Raw genomic sequence first — 16453 nt, forward strand, 5'->3', positions numbered from 1 at the left:
AGAGGACGAATTTTTCCTTAAGCGCAAAGTTTCCTTTTTGGAAGGGTGGTGGTTTTGACTAGTTGGTTTGCTACAATGTGAAGTGGTACAGCGCAAAGCTCTTTGGGTTTCCTTGTAGCTTCATCCAACATTCGGGTGGATGACAGTTCTTTCTTTTCTTGATAAAATGCTGCTTCGTCTCATTTGAAAAGCAACTTTCTAGACGTGTCTTTATCGCTAAACAGAAGCTGCCTTGAAATTATTTACAGCTTTTGCAAATTAGGAGACGACTCTCACAAATATGTGCAATCTGATGTTCATTAATGGTTTCTTTGAAGTCTAAGCAAGTTTACCGCAGTCGACGCGATTTTTCGATACTATGGCGGTGTTTATTTGCACCACGGCGTTTATGTTTCTTATCGCTGTAATTCAATCTGTGTGTATAAGAGCACGTGAAAATCCCCGCAAATGTTCATGTGTGACAAACAAAAAATTACATAGAAGTGGACATTTACCCCTATTTGAAACACATTAGCAAATAGATAGTGATAGCTTGTGTCAAACCTAGAACTGACAAGTCGAGTAGCATTCTCACAAGATCACCAATCCCTAAGTGAAAACATCACGCACAAGACATGCAATATTTACCGTGCGAATTAAGATTGTGAGGCCGTCACACGATTTAAAAGCGCAGTAAAAGGTATTTATTAGCAGCTTATGTTACATGAATGATCAATTCTTAACTTTGTGATTTCCAATTTTATTGTGGCTCCTTGTTCATGTTCATGGTGTGGCGCGTAAGCAAATTATTATCGTTTCTATTATGTTCAGACGGTCGGGAAATTATTGTTGCAAAAAGGAAACCGCTACAATCAGAAAAATTAACTTGCCCGATTTAACTGCAAAGGCTACGAAATTCCCGAGTGCTACCTGACTGCTGTGCAAGAGGAACACTTTCGCAGCAAGAAATATTCGGAAACGCAGGCAGTGGCACTGTTCTCCGAAGCCGATTACCAATGCTGCCTACGCATAGGGGTCGCCGAACTTCGTTCACGAAGTATTCACGCCCACTGGCCGCGGGGTTTTCTTCCAGCTCGTATCGGAGCCCTTATAAAAGGACGAAACCGATGTGTCCCGCCTGAGTTTTCGGCTATAATTTTACGTGACCCGGGCCAGCCGAAAGCAAAGACGGACGGTGATGATAACGAGCCGTTGCGACAACCCCCCCACGCACAACGTTCATTTGCATAGTGCGGTTCAGTGTTAACCGTGGAGAACACGATCGCAGAGGTTCCACCGGTTCGAGCCCTGACGTAACCCGTCGCCGCGGTCAGCCCAGAAGGCCGCGCGACTGCTGCGCCCTCTCGCCGGCTATCTCGACTCGTCTCTTTGTTATTCCTCGGCGCACGTGGCGGGCTCCTTCTTGGTGGTGTTTCTTCGACTGGGCTCGTATTCGACGCCCTCGCGAACGCCGACGCCCCGCGCGGTCTTGCACGCCGTGCCACCCTCTCCTCCTTAATCTGCGGGATGATGCGAGGCGAAGAACGCCGTCAATGTCGCCGCGGCTTTCCGCTGCGGTTTTTTTTTTCACCCTCCCCCTCGCAGTGGGCGCTCTTGCCAGACACGCTCGAATCACCGCTTTCGATTGACTCTTGCTTTCCTCCCGACTTTCTGGTTTTACTTGTAACTGCACTGAGCTGGTGGTCGACGTAAGGTTCCCGCCAGATGGCGACTACCGGCCCTATAAAAAAGCGAGTGGTCGTGTGAGAGGACGTGAAGAAAGCGTTTTGCGACATCCAGAGCACTTTCGCTTCGTCTGCTTGCTCTCGTGTGGACACACCGGAGAAAAAAACAGGTATGTGCGAAGTGACATGTGCGACACGGATTCGCTTGGCTACAGCCCCTCGTAGAAACACCGCGGGGAACTGTGGGCTTCCATTGTTTTTCAGTTCCCGTTAGCACTGTTAGGAGGAAGGCCTCCCGCTCTTTTCCCGAGAGAGCTCTTTAACGCCGGTCACCTTCGCGGTTGCAATCTTCTTCGCTTTCTTGCTATGTCTGGCACCTTTCACTGAATGCTGTTCGCTCCAGCGAAGGGGATGCAGCGTTCAACATCCTACAGAAAAATCGCCACGGGGAACTCAAAGTCGTTGCCGAGCTTCTAAGACACAATATTCGGCGAATCCATAAACCGGCTGCTCGGAAGTCAGGATCTCTGGGGAAACATCCGGGGCAAGGCTCTGTGCCCTATTGCCCGCCGGCACGATATTCCTGATGGTGCAATCGAATGGCGAACACGTCGTCCGAGCAGAAATAGAAAAGCATAGTCGAGAATGCCATGCTCTTTTGTTGTTTTGTTTCTTGTTCCATACACCGGTTCGTCTCCCCATTTGACATGTCCGGAAAGCGTGTCCGCTGTTGCTGACAATGCGAACCCGATACCGTGATTGAAGCTCGCCGTCGTGTTGGCCGAGCGACCGCTTCTGGTTGCTTCGTTGGGGGTTCTTCGTCGCCCTTGTGCGCAAGTTACCGATCGAGATTCGTTTCCCAGGCGATAGCGGCCCTGAACGTATGAATCGTGCTGTGGTCTAAGCTACCAGAATAAAACACTGAAAAAATGGAAGGCAGGCAGGAAAAAATACGGTGGTTTCAAAACAGCCTTTGATTTTGACTTTTATATATTTTCTGTAGAAGGCTATACTGCTATGTAGAATAAATCGGCCTGGCACTCGATGGAAGGCCGGAAGACGTGAAAGATTGCGGTTTGTTCCTTTGTCGTTGGAGTTGGTTGTAGATCCCATTTACTGCTCTCCGAGTGGGGTACAGTTGTCACAGAATGTCAAGCACTACCTTGATTCTTGGAACACAGTTACGTATACTTGAATACGCAAGCCAGTTTCAATTACCAGTAAGATTGATCCTGACAAAACGTAATACAATTCCTACGCAAAGCGAAGTTGCGCTACTCACTTCCTTTTTTATTTAATTCTGCCGAGACTCATGGCTTGGATTTTATGGTCATCCTCAAACCATGGTCGAAAGTCTATTGTGATTGCTTGGAGAGAAAAGTACAGCACAGAATTAGGCTGCGTTCATTTGTTTATATTGTAGAGCACCAGGCACTTCTGACAAACCAGAACAAAACTGACAGGACTCACTAGATCGGCACAGCGTAGTGCAAACGTCGTTCCTCATTGTGTGCTCTATCGTATTTGTGCAGTACGGCCTTTTCTTTTCAGTGGGTTGTCAATACTTATCAGTGTTCGTCAATACTAGTAATTAGACGTTCAAAGAATATAAAGCCGCTTGTGACCTTGCTTTCATGAGTGTTAGCGAAATCAGAGTGTCACAGAAACGTGGTTAGCATTAACGCAAAGCACTAACAAAACACTGAGAAGAAACTATCATTAATTACTAATTCTAGTTTATTTCATTGTGAAGGCGCTCAACGGAAGGTGTTACGCTGTATCTTTATTAATGGGGGTTCTAGTGCGTCCAGTTATTGGATTGCAGCATTTCCGGCCTTAATGGCTGTGCGAATGAGACCATTACATTGAAAGTTACAAAATATTGTCAGTATTCTGCGCTCCACAACACAAAGCTCCAAAATCTAATACATCGGCGGGGAATCGTTCGAGCGCCACAAAGAAGTGCACGACACAAAATGCAGGCTTAAATGAACCACTGCAAGTTGTTCTAGTATTCGATAGTGTAGAGAGCAAGGGACAGGTGATGCTGCTATCGTTCATGTATGCACATATTCCAAGGATACCTACGCGCTGTGAATTGCCTACCGATGCGCCATTAAGGCTCGCGTAGAGGCCTGGGAGAGCGAGTGAAGTGCGCCATATCTGGGTCACCATCGACGCGTGGCATTAATCCCGAGACCTGCAGCTTTTTCTTCTTCTACGTCCACCGAGTAGCTGCTTCGTTTACTCGTTTTTACCCGACTTCAGGTGCAGATGATTGTGATGCGATTAAGCTCTTTTATGGTTGCTGTTTTCTTCTGTAGATCTAATCTTGCATCTCACTGTAAGAGGCCTCACCTAGGAGCCCTTTAGGCTGAAAACGCGGTGCCGCCGATGTGCGTGAAGCTGAAGGACGCTGCTGTATCGTGGCGATATCAAAGAGAGCATGACGAAAGAGGCATTGGGAGCTGCAGCGACGAAAGAACACACGTGCAGCTGAGCCAGAGCCCCGTATTTTTCGGGTACTGTAAAATATACCCCGACTGATTTCAGAATTTTAAGTGACCAGTTTCTTCGAACGCGCTTTCTCATTGGCGACCGCATCGAGAGATAACGCTCGCCGAGATCCTTGGTTCATTGACACGCAGTCAGAGCATGGTCTGCGAGGTTGTGCGAAAGTGTTCTCTGCACATCAGGCATTTCGGTTTTCGTGCCCGTCTAAATTTTCTTGCCCTGGTCGCGAATTCACACTACGCCGTCCAACATAGTCAGCACCGCAATGCGGGTCTGTTATGGTTCTGTGAATTGACTTGTTCTACCAGCACAAAAATAATCAATTCTGTTTCCCATGCTGTAGTGATGCGCGTTCGCACTTGTACAGAAATGCGCGAAATATTTGGGTGCATACCCGGCACGGAGCAAGAAATATAGGAGTGGAAACTCCGCTGTTTGCGGCGACCAGAAAAGGTCACAAGCCCGCGGATATATTTTCATGCTGGCGGCACCTGGCGGCATGGGAAGAAATTACCGCTGTTTTGGTTGCCAGGGCAACCGGTCGAGTGTTGCTCCCGTTCGGCCGCGCGCGCCAGACTTCTACCAGAGTCCTTGCATTTTTTTTTTTTTTACTCTGCTTCTACTGAGGGAACTCTCGCGCGCTTCTTTACCGCTTGTAGCCCGAAGAGCAACTGCTGCTACGCCTCAGCCATTTGAGCACAGTAAAAAATAAAACGCGTTCTCCATGACAGCTATAAAATGATACGTAGCTTCTGGTTGTAGCCAGGGCTATCTTGCTCCGTGGCGGGCGGTTTTCGGCTTTTTGCACTTGCGAAGCTGATGGCTATCTCGTTCCTAATCGCTCATAGGGCGACCGCTTGTTTCTCGCTCTAGTGCTCACAGGGGTGCGCTTAGGAAGGATGCCGCCGTGCATGTGTTTCCGTTCCTTTTCTTTTTTATAAGACTCGCGAAAACTAGTTGCCCTAGCTACTTGGCGATAAGAGGAAGATTGGCGGAAGTTTGCCACACGTGTTGCTTTTTTTTGATGGGCACACAACAAAACAGATTTCTTGAGTGCGCGCACCTACGCAGTTCGGTTACGGCGTGCCCGCTGAAGCAAACACCCGTGTCGTCTGCTTGTCGTCTGCTTTGAGCGGGTGCCGCCGGAGTGAGCGCCGGGCGCTGCTTTTTTTTTTTTCCGCTGCTGCTTCTACGACGCGCCGCATGGTGCCGCCACTGCATAGGGTAGCGTCGGCGCATGCAACAATTGCGACTTTATCTGGTCGCCCGCGCTCGCTCGCGCTGACGGGAGTTTCACCTCCTATATGTCTTACTCCGTGATACCCGGCGAGAGAACGTAAGCCGTGATGTCTTGTGTTGCTGAAGAGTGCGTCACCGCTATACCATTAATGATATTATAAAGTCCCTCGCTCATGACCATCACCTTCGTGGGCGGCTTAGTGGCTACGGTGCCTTGCTGCCGAACCTGCACTTTCAAATTGAATTATATATACATTCCGGGGCTTTACTTGCTAAAAGAAAGACTTATGATTATGAGGCACGCCATAGTTGCAAACTCCAGATTAATTTTGACCACGTGGGGTTCCCGAACGTGCCCCTAAATCAAAGTACACGAGTGTGTTCTCCTTTGACCTCTATGGAAATGAGGCCGCCTCAGCCGGGATTGAACCTGCGGCCTCCAGCTTAGCAACGCAATGCCACAGCCGCCAGGCGAGGGCGGCGGACAAGCGCGCGGTCGCGAATTGGTATCGAAGCCGTGGCGGTGGCCTTTCGGCAAAAGCGAAATGCAGGAACATTTCTTTCTTTCTTTCTTTCTTTCTTTCTTTCTTTCTTTCTTTCTTTCTTTCTTTATTGTTTCCTCAGACACAGTCTGAGGAAACAATACATTTGCACTTTGGCACGTGATAAAAAATTGCTGGTGTCGAAATTCAGTTTTTACCACTTTTTCATAGTGGAATGATTTTGCCTGCCTCCCGTCCTTGCAGCATCACACTTGTTGGCAATGACTGCTGAAAGAGGAGGAACAAGATGGCACTGGCACTAGGATTTGTATGGTTCAGCACCCTTAGAATTATTTGAACGTTTTTAGCAGAAGATGCGAGTTGTTTATTATTATCGGTCAGTTTATGATGTCACGAGGGCCGAATGCTATGTGGCACATGTTGTGGCAATAAAGTTCACTGATAATCAACAGCTTGGGACTATGTTCTAGAACAAATATAGGAGAAGAACTTCGTTGAGTACTTTAAGAAAAGCCTCTTCTTGATCTAGCAGTTCAAGAACTGTTTCAGATTGTTCCGTAATGTTGTGGGTAAGGTTGTAGACAGGAATCTCTGCTTAGCTTCGAGCTGCTAGGCATTGGAATGTTCTTTTTATCGCAAAATATTTCTTCTACGCGCAGGTGAGGGAAGAACCATGGAGCATTCCACTGCGGCATCTTTCGTAGCCCTAGTATTACTTCAGCATGTTAAACTTTGTGGATAAATCAGTCAGCTCATGATCACTCCCCTACACGTCTTTCCAGTTCTTGTAGCGAAAAGAAAGTTAAGCATGCTTTGCATCAGTAAAAACAGCGATAATAAATATGGTTGCGTAAGAGTGTTAAAACAGTGAAATCAAAATATGGAATATGAGTCATTAAACAACAGAAATGAGTTTTCGGTTCACCATGAATAAGCCAGCTCATGGAAATTTTCTCTTGCACGACATAATGGCGCCATTGCAGCGCACGACACGAGATGAAAAAAAATATGTACAGCAGTTTACATGACTGTATAGGAGAGCGAGAGAAAGACAACCACGTTCTTTCGAGTTTTTAGACAAATGTTGCATAAATTCAGTATTTCACGAACAATTTGTTCAGTGCTTCTGTTTGTCCGTAGTTTTATTGTCCTGAATGACAAACTATTTTAGAGTTGATCCAGACTGGCAGAGAAAAAGGCATTGCATTAGTTAGCTGGGACGCACGGGAACAAGCACACAAAAGTTTATAATAGAAGAGTACTTCAGACGCCATTTTAAATGCGAGATATGCAAAATAGCAGTGTGTGTCAGCCCTGTTTCTGTTTCGCGTACTGTTTAAGTAGCTACGGGAAGAGTGCACATTGTTGAGACATCTCATTTGTAAGAATGCAGAAGTGGAGTCGTGAGGAAACAAAAAAGCTCTTAATTGTAAAGCAACGGGGCCTAGCATTTATATTGGTTATGTATTTCCTTCATATCCTGTTGAACATTTCTTATTATTTCTTATTACTGCCTGGAGTGCACAGTGGCCGCCTGCTTCTTCACCTTGGGCAATTCCCTGGCAGAAATTAAGCCGCCAAGACCAGGCGCCATATTTACTTGCGTAAATTGTTTCATCTCTGAGAGGCCCGCTGCGTTTCTAATTCCGGTTCTCATGCTGTAGCCGTGAGCTGGGGAACCCTGAGGTGCTACGCTTCGATTACGGCTCCATCAGTGTGATGAATACGGACGGAAAAGGGGCAGACAAAGTCCCCTGAGACGACGTGCTACTTTTGGAAAAGAAATGACGAACGTCCCGTCCTACGTGTCTTGGAGAGTGCCCGGATCTCGCCACCTTCTGTAGCAATTGAGAACGTTTTGTTTCAAGTGTTGAAAGGCTAACAAGTAGAGAAATGCGAAGGCAGCGCAAAAAAACCTCATTCGCAATCTTAGAAATGACTCGGACAAGGGCCCTCATATTTTCTTTATAGAGCATCCGCCAAACTGCGATCTTTTTTTTTCTTTTTTGCCCTATCTTTCTTTTCTTTTTTGTGGTCTGTCTTAGTGAGTGCAATGTGCAGCTCTGTCTACGCATTACCAAGTGTCCCACACGTGACTAGCTTTGAGCTGCGCAGGAACTTCTTAGAAATATTTTTGAAGGGTGTAATTTCTTTTTCTGAATAAGCTACACGTTATTAGGTGCGCAAAAAGTTCTCACCACAGAGGTCTGGGGAAAACAAAACAAAACAAGGAGTTTGAAAAGCGACTAACTGTGTAGTGGTATCACATAAAATAAATATGAACATGACCAAAAAAAGAAACAAGCCAGTACAGAACATGTGATGAGGAGCATGCCTCTGGCTTTGGCCTTGATGTGGACATCATAAAGTGTGAGATATAGAAACAAATCACATCAGGTCTTTTTCGTAAAAGTTCTGATGGGTGTATTTTCCAGTTTGTAAGTACGTCGTGGTTTGTGGCGAAGTTTATCATAGTAATGCTAGAACATAACTAATTGCACGATCTACGACGTTACACGCCATCTCTGGATAAGTACCAGATATGGAGTGGGGCCTAAAGAGCCCATATAATTTAACTTTTCTGTCAAATATATTATCAAACGAGATAAATAAATAGATAAATAAAATACATAAATAAAGTTAACCTCAGGTATTTTCTCTGTTCCTCTTAGTTGGGCATATATTATGCGAGACATTTTTTCTGACGCGACCTTCCAGCGATACCGATGACCGTGCTAAGCTTTGCTACACGTTTGACTCGGCCTCCTTTGCAGAAAAGCATCGGTAGACATGGCGTTCGTCAGGCAAGCCGTTCTCCTGGTCGCCCTCGTCGCTGCCTGCTGGGCTCACCCGGATGGCGCCCCCGAGAAGGCGTGCGCCACCATGATTCCGGAACACAAGGACGCCGTCGGCGAAGTGGCCGGACCCGCGACGCCTTTCACATTGGTCCAGGACAAGAGGGACTTCAAGGCTGGAGATGTCGTCGCCGGTGGGCTCACATTTTCTGCTTTCTCATTGCTTAGGGCGTGAGGGGAATGATGGAGGGGAGAAGAGACACCATGGAAAAATAACAAATCAAGCTAGAGTGTAAAGGTCAGGCTTCTATAACAACAAGTTCAACATCCGTATGGAGAAGAGTGGTTTTGTAAGCGTGAAAATAACGAAAATGAAAAATTGGAGTGCCACCACCTTGCGTGGACTGTGGTAGCTCTCGTGCGACGTGAGCACTAGGAGATTCACACAGAGTGGCATAGAGAGCGGTCACGTGGGGTCATCACGTCACGTGGGGTCAGGGAGAGGTCACGTCAGTTCATCCGTTGTGATGGAGACTGTTCGATCGAGGAGGAGCAGCGGGACTTTCGGCGACAATTTTCAAATTCAAATTCAAATTCAAATTCTTTATTTTTCCATGAAAATACAATAAAAGTGTGTCCAGTACTGTTTGTGTGTATTTTCTACAGGACAAAGTTGTACGAAATAGTGGCGCACAGAAAACGATGATTGACTTCTACACGAATAATCTGTTGACCTACTTCGACTTCATATTTCCATTCAATGCCCTTTTAAATGCTTTTGTAAGAAGGCTGGCTTATATTTCATCCAAACTGTTTTATATGTATTCTACAACACAGCCCTGGGGGTTATAAAATAAAATAAAATAGAATAAAATAAAATAAAGGCAGCGTTTCCCGCTTGCCTCGTCTTTTCCTGTCATTTGATCTTACTCCCCTGTGAAGCCGAACTATCGCTCTACCGTATAGAATCGCTCTAGATATAAGGATGTAAATAACCTATTTCTTAGACCCCTGCCCTCTTCCACACTATTTCTGTGGCGAATAACGAAAAATAATTTACGCGGCCTCCTAATATGTCCTAATTAGAGGTGTCAAAAGCTCACTTCTTATTTCCATGTATTTTCCTCTGCCGTGTCGCGCGTCACAATGTGTTAATCAGCGTGCTCGCATGCATACACATAAACGTCTCCTTTATTTAGATGTAACCACAGTTCACGCTTAATATTTGCAAAATTTTTATGCTAGGTATTCTTCATGCGAGAAGAACATTCACCTTTACTTTTACTGCATGCCAGCGCTTCCTTCGACCTAATAAAGACGGCTTCAACGCTGCATTAGGTCTCCTTCTCTGACTGATGCATTGATATTGTCATCATGTATTATTTTGTCTAATCATAATACTTAACTAATAATGGCTGTTAGTAAAGAATAACCTATCACGCGCACAGCGTGTAACCCGCTAAGCGCCTTTTGTTGCATTCAGTGGCCATTCCCTACGGCTCTATTAGGCTAGACAAGGTTTTCGTGCAGGTCAGATGAAGACGACGAAGATGCCTGAGAGAAAGAGACAGCGAGAGAGAGACTATAGGCAGGGAGGTCATGAATATTCGTAAACCTACTGTACAGTGCGATGAATCTACTCTACTCTTAACTGTATGGCCAAGCAAGCACTTGCTTCTTCCAGTTTTAATACTTTTGAGCGTCTTTTTGGTGTTCAGAGAGAGAGAAGGTTGGTTTGGCTTAGTTTTTTAATCTAAATGGATCACCTAGTCCGTGAAGTTAGCAGTGTTTGGCACCAAAATGACAGCAAATGTTATGCTAAACATGATGCTTTTGGACAAGTTTGCCCACACTTCTGGAGTACATGCCAACCGACATGGAGCGAACTTTCCGGGCTTATTTCCTGCGGCAAGTGCTGCGCGGCAATACGGCGGCGTGCCTTCGTCGTGTTTCACACATATGCAGCGAAAAGCCAGGTTGCCGCGGCTAGTCCACCGCCACCACAATGTCAGTGTTGCTAGAAGCGCCGTGGCTTATTACACAATAGAACGAAAATAAAAAGACACATTTGTTTCTACAGGCATAGCAATCATTATTTAGTGCTGACGTACAGAACGACTCATTATGTAGGTTTCATGTTAATTTGAGAATTTCAACTTTTTCCCACCAGAACCTAGACTGCACAACGCGGAGAAATTACTCGAGTTGTTCACACCGTGCAGTTGTGGTCGTTATGGAGTGTAGCGGCGGTGAGGTTCTGTGCAACCAAACGCGAACTTGCCATTTGAAAATTTCAATGCCAAACTTTCATACTAAGTAATTGCTTTCGCGGCGGCACTCATTTTATGGCTAGGTGCGTTAAATATTCGCCAGGGGCAGTCGGGTGCAGTCGAGCCGTGATTGTTCCACACTGCCCGTGCGCGTTCGGGGCTTCCGGCGTGCGGCTGGCTTCCGGCTGACGGCTTGGTCGGCGGCGATCAGCTACGTTTTGGCCGCCGCCCCCGAAGGGCCATTGCTTTTGCCGGAGGATTGCTGCATGTCGATTGGCCTTAAGAGGTCCATTTTTCATTATACCCCCTCATCTCGCCTAATGATTGCACCATTTCCATACATCAGTGCGTATAAATGCATAAGCGCAGATGCCTATTTCGATTTAAAACTAACTGCTCCGAACATGACACGTAAAGGAATATTTGCGCAATGTGCACGAGGGAACATGACCCTGGGCAGGTCCCCCGAATTACTCATGTGATGCCATTAAGAGGCACCAGCTTGTGCTTCAAACCTTCCGAAATAATATGCAAGCGGCTCGTATTCTCAGCTCACGCTCTGCGGCCTACTCGCAGTGACGCTTTCCTCTAGCGGCACACCCTTCAAGGGATTCTTCGTGAAAGCCTTCGACGAGAAGAACCAGGAGATCGGACAGTTCGAGGCCAGCCCCGAAGCCAAGGCCGTCACCAAGTGCTCCGGCATCACTCACACGAGCAATGCACCAAAGACCGCCGTCAAGGTCCTCTGGAAGGCGCCTGCGGGAGCCACTGGCAAGGTGCACTTCAGGCAAGTAAATTGCGGTGCATGCTGCCCTATATTGTTACTATTTGCCTGCTGTAAGCGGCGTTATACATCGAACCAAATGTGACTTGGGCTCAAGCATTTTGCGAATACAGACAACCGCAATGCTGCAACGTCTCGTCAGACAGGAGGAGAAGGGGGAAAAGAAGGAAGGAAAGCTAGGGAGGTCAACCACACGCATGTCCGGTTTGTTGCCCTACACGGAAAGTGTTTAAAGGATATGTACGAAGTACTTGCGTATGCAACATTTGACGTAACGATGTTACGCTAGTTGGTGCATAGCTATCGATGTTTCTAGGTCAAATAATAAGTGGACGAAAGAGAGCAAGCTGACAAACTGAACGCCAACCTCGCATCTAACGTTATCTGCCAGAACTTCCAACACGTTCAAGAGTTAACAGTGCGATAGCCGACATAGGTTGCTTATATTCCTCCTCTCTCTGGACCCACGCATCCAAATTGTTCGCACTTGAGCATGCAGTTACAGGAAATAAGCGTTTGCCCCCGTAATACAAAACGTCCCTCCACTCAGCATTCCACTTCGGCTCAAGCGGGCAAACGGTAGTGCCATTGTGTGACAGAAGTGGTCACTGCGCTCCGTTGACACTGCACGGCAGTTCTTGAAAAGCGACGCGTCTTCTTAAATCGAGGGGTAGCTCTTCTTAACTTGCGCATGCTACAAACACTGATCGGTTGCATAATGTGGTCGTTCCTATCTTTACTCTGTATTGTTCGAAGCAATGACGGATCATCTGGCCCCGTAATCACAAAACTTGTCTTTCGTAAGGGCTGTCTGCAATTGGTTATCGGCGTGGCAAGTGTTGCATAAACACGACGACCAATAGTGGCTTGCATCAGAGCGCCAATCAACGAGGAGTAGCTCTTTAAGTATAGTAAACCTGGGCATATGTGCGTAATAAGTTTACAATTTATAAAGTTGCTGGGAATTGCCATTATGCGCAATAAAATATTGTAGCAGGTTTAAATATGTGGTAGCGATAGCTTTTGGCGATTTCCTTACTCTGAGTGAAGCATGAAAATTCTTGAAAAGGGTGATGCAGCATGGTTTATAGCAGTATTTCTATATTGAGTAGATTACTAAAACCAGAACTCACACAACCAGAACACCAGACGCTAGTTTTCATTAACTGCCCACTTTCTGCTTGGTTTCATGTAGGCATATTTTTATCACTCAATTCTATATATGCTAGTTATGTCTCAGTATTGTGTTAGGATACGGCAGCTTCGCAAGAGCTTGCACCATACACATTGTTCCGGTATCCTGCCGTGGACAGTATTCTCTTATTTTTTAGCTGCGTGCAAACTAGTGAATCTTCAACGCTAACAAGCTTAAGTGTTCATTCACTGAATTCACAGTGTTCTTAAGTGTTCATTCACAGAAACGCTGCCAGCTAGACGTCCGTGCGGATTCTACGTGCGACTTTGCGAATCGGTTAGAGATATTCTGCCAAGTACAACAAGAACAATCGACGCAGCTGCTAGAAAATTAGAGCTGCTGAATTTGGCCCCGAATACGACAGCCAAGAGAATAATAAAAGAAGAAAGAATAGATGTTCGAAGAATCTTGTTATAAAAACATTATTATTTTCATCACTTCAATAGTAATAGACTTATAAGAGGGCTCTATCCTTCTCGGTGAACATCGCGGTTTCCACTAAAACGCGCTAAGGTAAGCTTCTAATACACTTTGTGAAATCCCGACATGGCTCTTGCTGCGCAGTGAAGCCTTTCAGCATCGCTACACCGTGGTTTCATGAAAGCCTTTGACTTCTTATCGTAAGCTTATCGATCCCTAAGAAAATAAATTTCGCATAGTCTCGGGTATAGTGACAGCGAGCGCACCGCCGTGATCACGATGTGAAGAAAAATATAGAATTGCTAAACTTCTGGCAGGCGAAAGGAAAAGTGTCCCCCGTGTTTGCTTCTCCCTAAACAAAATCTGTGAATGCACAATGCTAAGCGAATAGCCAAGTGCAGCATGAAAGCACTAACCTCATAAAGGTAAGGACTTGAAACATTTCATATTTTCTGCTGTTCTTGTAATCTTATTGAGTTTGTTTGAACCGCCTTTCATTTTGTTTCTGTTTGTACTTTTCAGGGCGACTGTCGTCATCGACTACCACAAGCACGTCAGCGGTCTTCAGAGCACCGTGGCTTGAGGTTCATCCCAGCAGTCATTTCAACCGCACCGTGCCATCGCGCTGACTCGTCATTAATAAGTGGACTCTTCGTTCGTCTCGTTATACACAAAGCGTCTGCTAAGACACTATTGGTGAAATTGCAATAAAGTGAGATGTGACTACACCCTGTCGCTTGAATGACTCAGCTTGGGAAAGAAAAAAAACCTCTCACTGCGCTGGCACGCTTTAAAAGTGAACAAAGACGATGAATGCACGCATTTAATTTGGCACATTGCGGGCTGCATATGCTAGCGGCACAAAACTTATATGTCTTTGGAAGTGTTTCTGTTTTTCTTTACGAAACTAGATGAACGTACTGTTCCAGGGAGGCATGCTATTACTCAGGTTTGCATGAGGTGTCTTGTTAAATAATTCACTATGATGTGCTTGGGTTCGCACGAGATGCCTTTCTTGAATAATTCATTTCGACATGCATGTAGCCTCTTCTTGTTGGAACTTGACCAAGTGGTTTCAGAGTCTTCTTTGGAAAGGGTTCACTTATGTACTTCAATTGCATTTAGCAGCCCGCTGTGTGCGTGCTTCGCTATGCGCGCGCTTCGCTATGCGCAACCATTTTCGTTTCGTCATGCTGCAAACTCACCCTAACCAAGTTATCACTGTCAGCGCCACTCTCACCATTTTGTTCAGCACGAAGCTTTGCCTCCAGTGGGAACAGAACTAAGGAGATGGCAATCGATCTAAGCAACAGAACTAAGCAGAACGTACGTGCTCGACTGAGCTTGGGTTCCAGCATTCGTGATACAGATTCGATTAATAGTGGCGTCGGTGCATTCATTTCGGAGGAAATAGAGGGTGGCATAAGCTCACGCAGTACAGCTGGTCCGCGATGCTGCCATCATTAGGCTCCCCTATGGTATTTCTCTGCAGTTATCAGCGCTCTGCTTGCGAATACGGGTCCACACTTTCTTAGATGTCCGCCGACGATGTGCCGTCGCCATGCCGAAGCCTTAGTCGTCGTTAACATCGTGTCATCACGATCTCAGTTGTCATCCTTGTTGCCATGCCACCGTCTGGTCGTTGTGGTTGTATATATCGATGGGGCATTGCACATCATTCTTCCCAGGGTCTGTAGCGTTTGGACATAATTCCGGGAAATAACAGCTGTTCTCATAAAGCAGCACAAAACTGAAGGAATCCGCTGAATTCGTCTTGTGATAAACACTTGCTCGTAGTCATTTTTACACCTATGGTTCTGAGTAAATCATGTAGATTTATGGCTGTACTAACAGTCTGGCTGGTTTAAAACCGTTGCGTTTTCCACGGTAGGCTTCAAATAAAAAAAAACTATGGATGTGGATGTTCCACAAAGCAAATGCTAAGCTCGTGTTGATGATTTAGCCCCACTTGACTACGATATATACTGCGTCGATGCTGTTAATATCTCCAAGGAAACTACTACAACATACCTGGGACCAAGAAGCCAGCCAACCTACATTACCGAAGCAGCAACGGCTCCTACAGACAGTACCGCTTCATAAATCGTCAATGATACTAGACGGAAGAGAGTGGTGCCGTGAGCACACGAGCTACATATTACTGACTTATATAGCGAACGTATCATATCTCTGTGAGGATTACCCATGTTTTCGTGTGGCTTGTCAAACCCCCGCTATCTAGCTGCACAGCATTAGCGTGCCAGAATAGCAGCGCTTCTCTCCGTCAGCAGAACTACTAACAAGGCACCTATAATCCATATGTCTGCTGTCTGCTGCTGTCATCTGTCTGCTGCTGCCATATGTCTATCTACAGACAACTCAGCACATCCTAATAGAGTGCGACAGTATTTAGCCAGCAAGACCCGTAGACAATGCCCATCTTTGGGTAGCGTCGGGATTAAAACCGGATAGACGCAAGAGTCGAAATAAGCAATTACGAGACGCTTAGAGTATTAGTGGGAAAAAAAACGGCTGATATCACCAGATCTGTTACAGGCACAGGCAACTGTATACAATAATAATAATAATAATAATAATGATAATAATAATAATAATAATAATAATAATAATAATAATAATAATAATAATAATAATTAATTGCACAATGTTGCAAACAACTCAGGGTACAAATCAGGCCTGCCAAATCCAGATAGGGGTTGAGCTGCAGTGCCTGGCGGGCAGCAGGAACCATTAGGGATTGTAAACGACATACTTTTCACATTTCAAGGTAGCCCACAGGAGGAGAAAGAAAGGAAGGAAAGAAGGACACAAAGAAAGAAATGTATCGAAAGTAAAGTACTGAAGGAAAAAGTAAAGTGAGTAGTTCCCTCAGCCGACTAATTATCAATTTGCCTGAGTGTGTTTTTAAGCTGTATTTAGCTAGAGAGCGCAAGAAATAAACAGATGAATGAAAGGCAGCGAGGTTAACCAGGACGGAGCACAGTTGGCTACCCTGCACTGGGCGAAAGGAAAAGGGGGGTGAACGATTCAGAGAAGAAAATAAAGTCG

At 45.8% G+C, this 16453-nt stretch overlaps 1 protein-coding gene across 1 annotated transcript; it reads left to right on the plus strand.

Annotated features, from left to right (window-relative positions):
* The first annotated feature begins 1676 nt into the window (after window positions 1-1676).
* On the plus strand, window positions 1677-14112 carry LOC135905280 (ferric-chelate reductase 1-like). The gene is made up of 4 exons (XM_065436295.2): window positions 1677-1834; window positions 8695-8909; window positions 11562-11772; window positions 13907-14112. The coding sequence occupies exons 2-4, from the start codon at window positions 8711-8713 to the stop codon at window positions 13965-13967; spliced, it is 471 nt and encodes a 156-aa protein (XP_065292367.2). The 5' UTR covers window positions 1677-1834; window positions 8695-8710; the 3' UTR covers window positions 13968-14112.
* The last annotated feature ends 2341 nt before the right edge of the window (window positions 14113-16453 follow it).

This window comes from Dermacentor albipictus, chromosome 4 (genome assembly GCF_038994185.2).
Source record: "Dermacentor albipictus isolate Rhodes 1998 colony chromosome 4, USDA_Dalb.pri_finalv2, whole genome shotgun sequence".
NCBI lineage: Eukaryota > Metazoa > Arthropoda > Arachnida > Ixodida > Ixodidae > Dermacentor > Dermacentor albipictus.

Bases quoted from the DNA above. Each gene is read 5' to 3' on its own strand.
- LOC135905280 (XM_065436295.2), top strand. From the start codon at position 8,711: ATGGCGTTCGTCAGGCAAGCCGTTCTCCTGGTCGCCCTCGTCGCTGCC. The intron at 8,910-11,561 runs GTGGGCTCACAT...GCCTACTCGCAG, and splicing joins GGCTGGAGATGTCGTCGCCG to TGACGCTTTCCTCTAGCGGC. The intron at 11,773-13,906 runs GCAAGTAAATTG...TGTACTTTTCAG, and splicing joins ACTGGCAAGGTGCACTTCAG to GGCGACTGTCGTCATCGACT.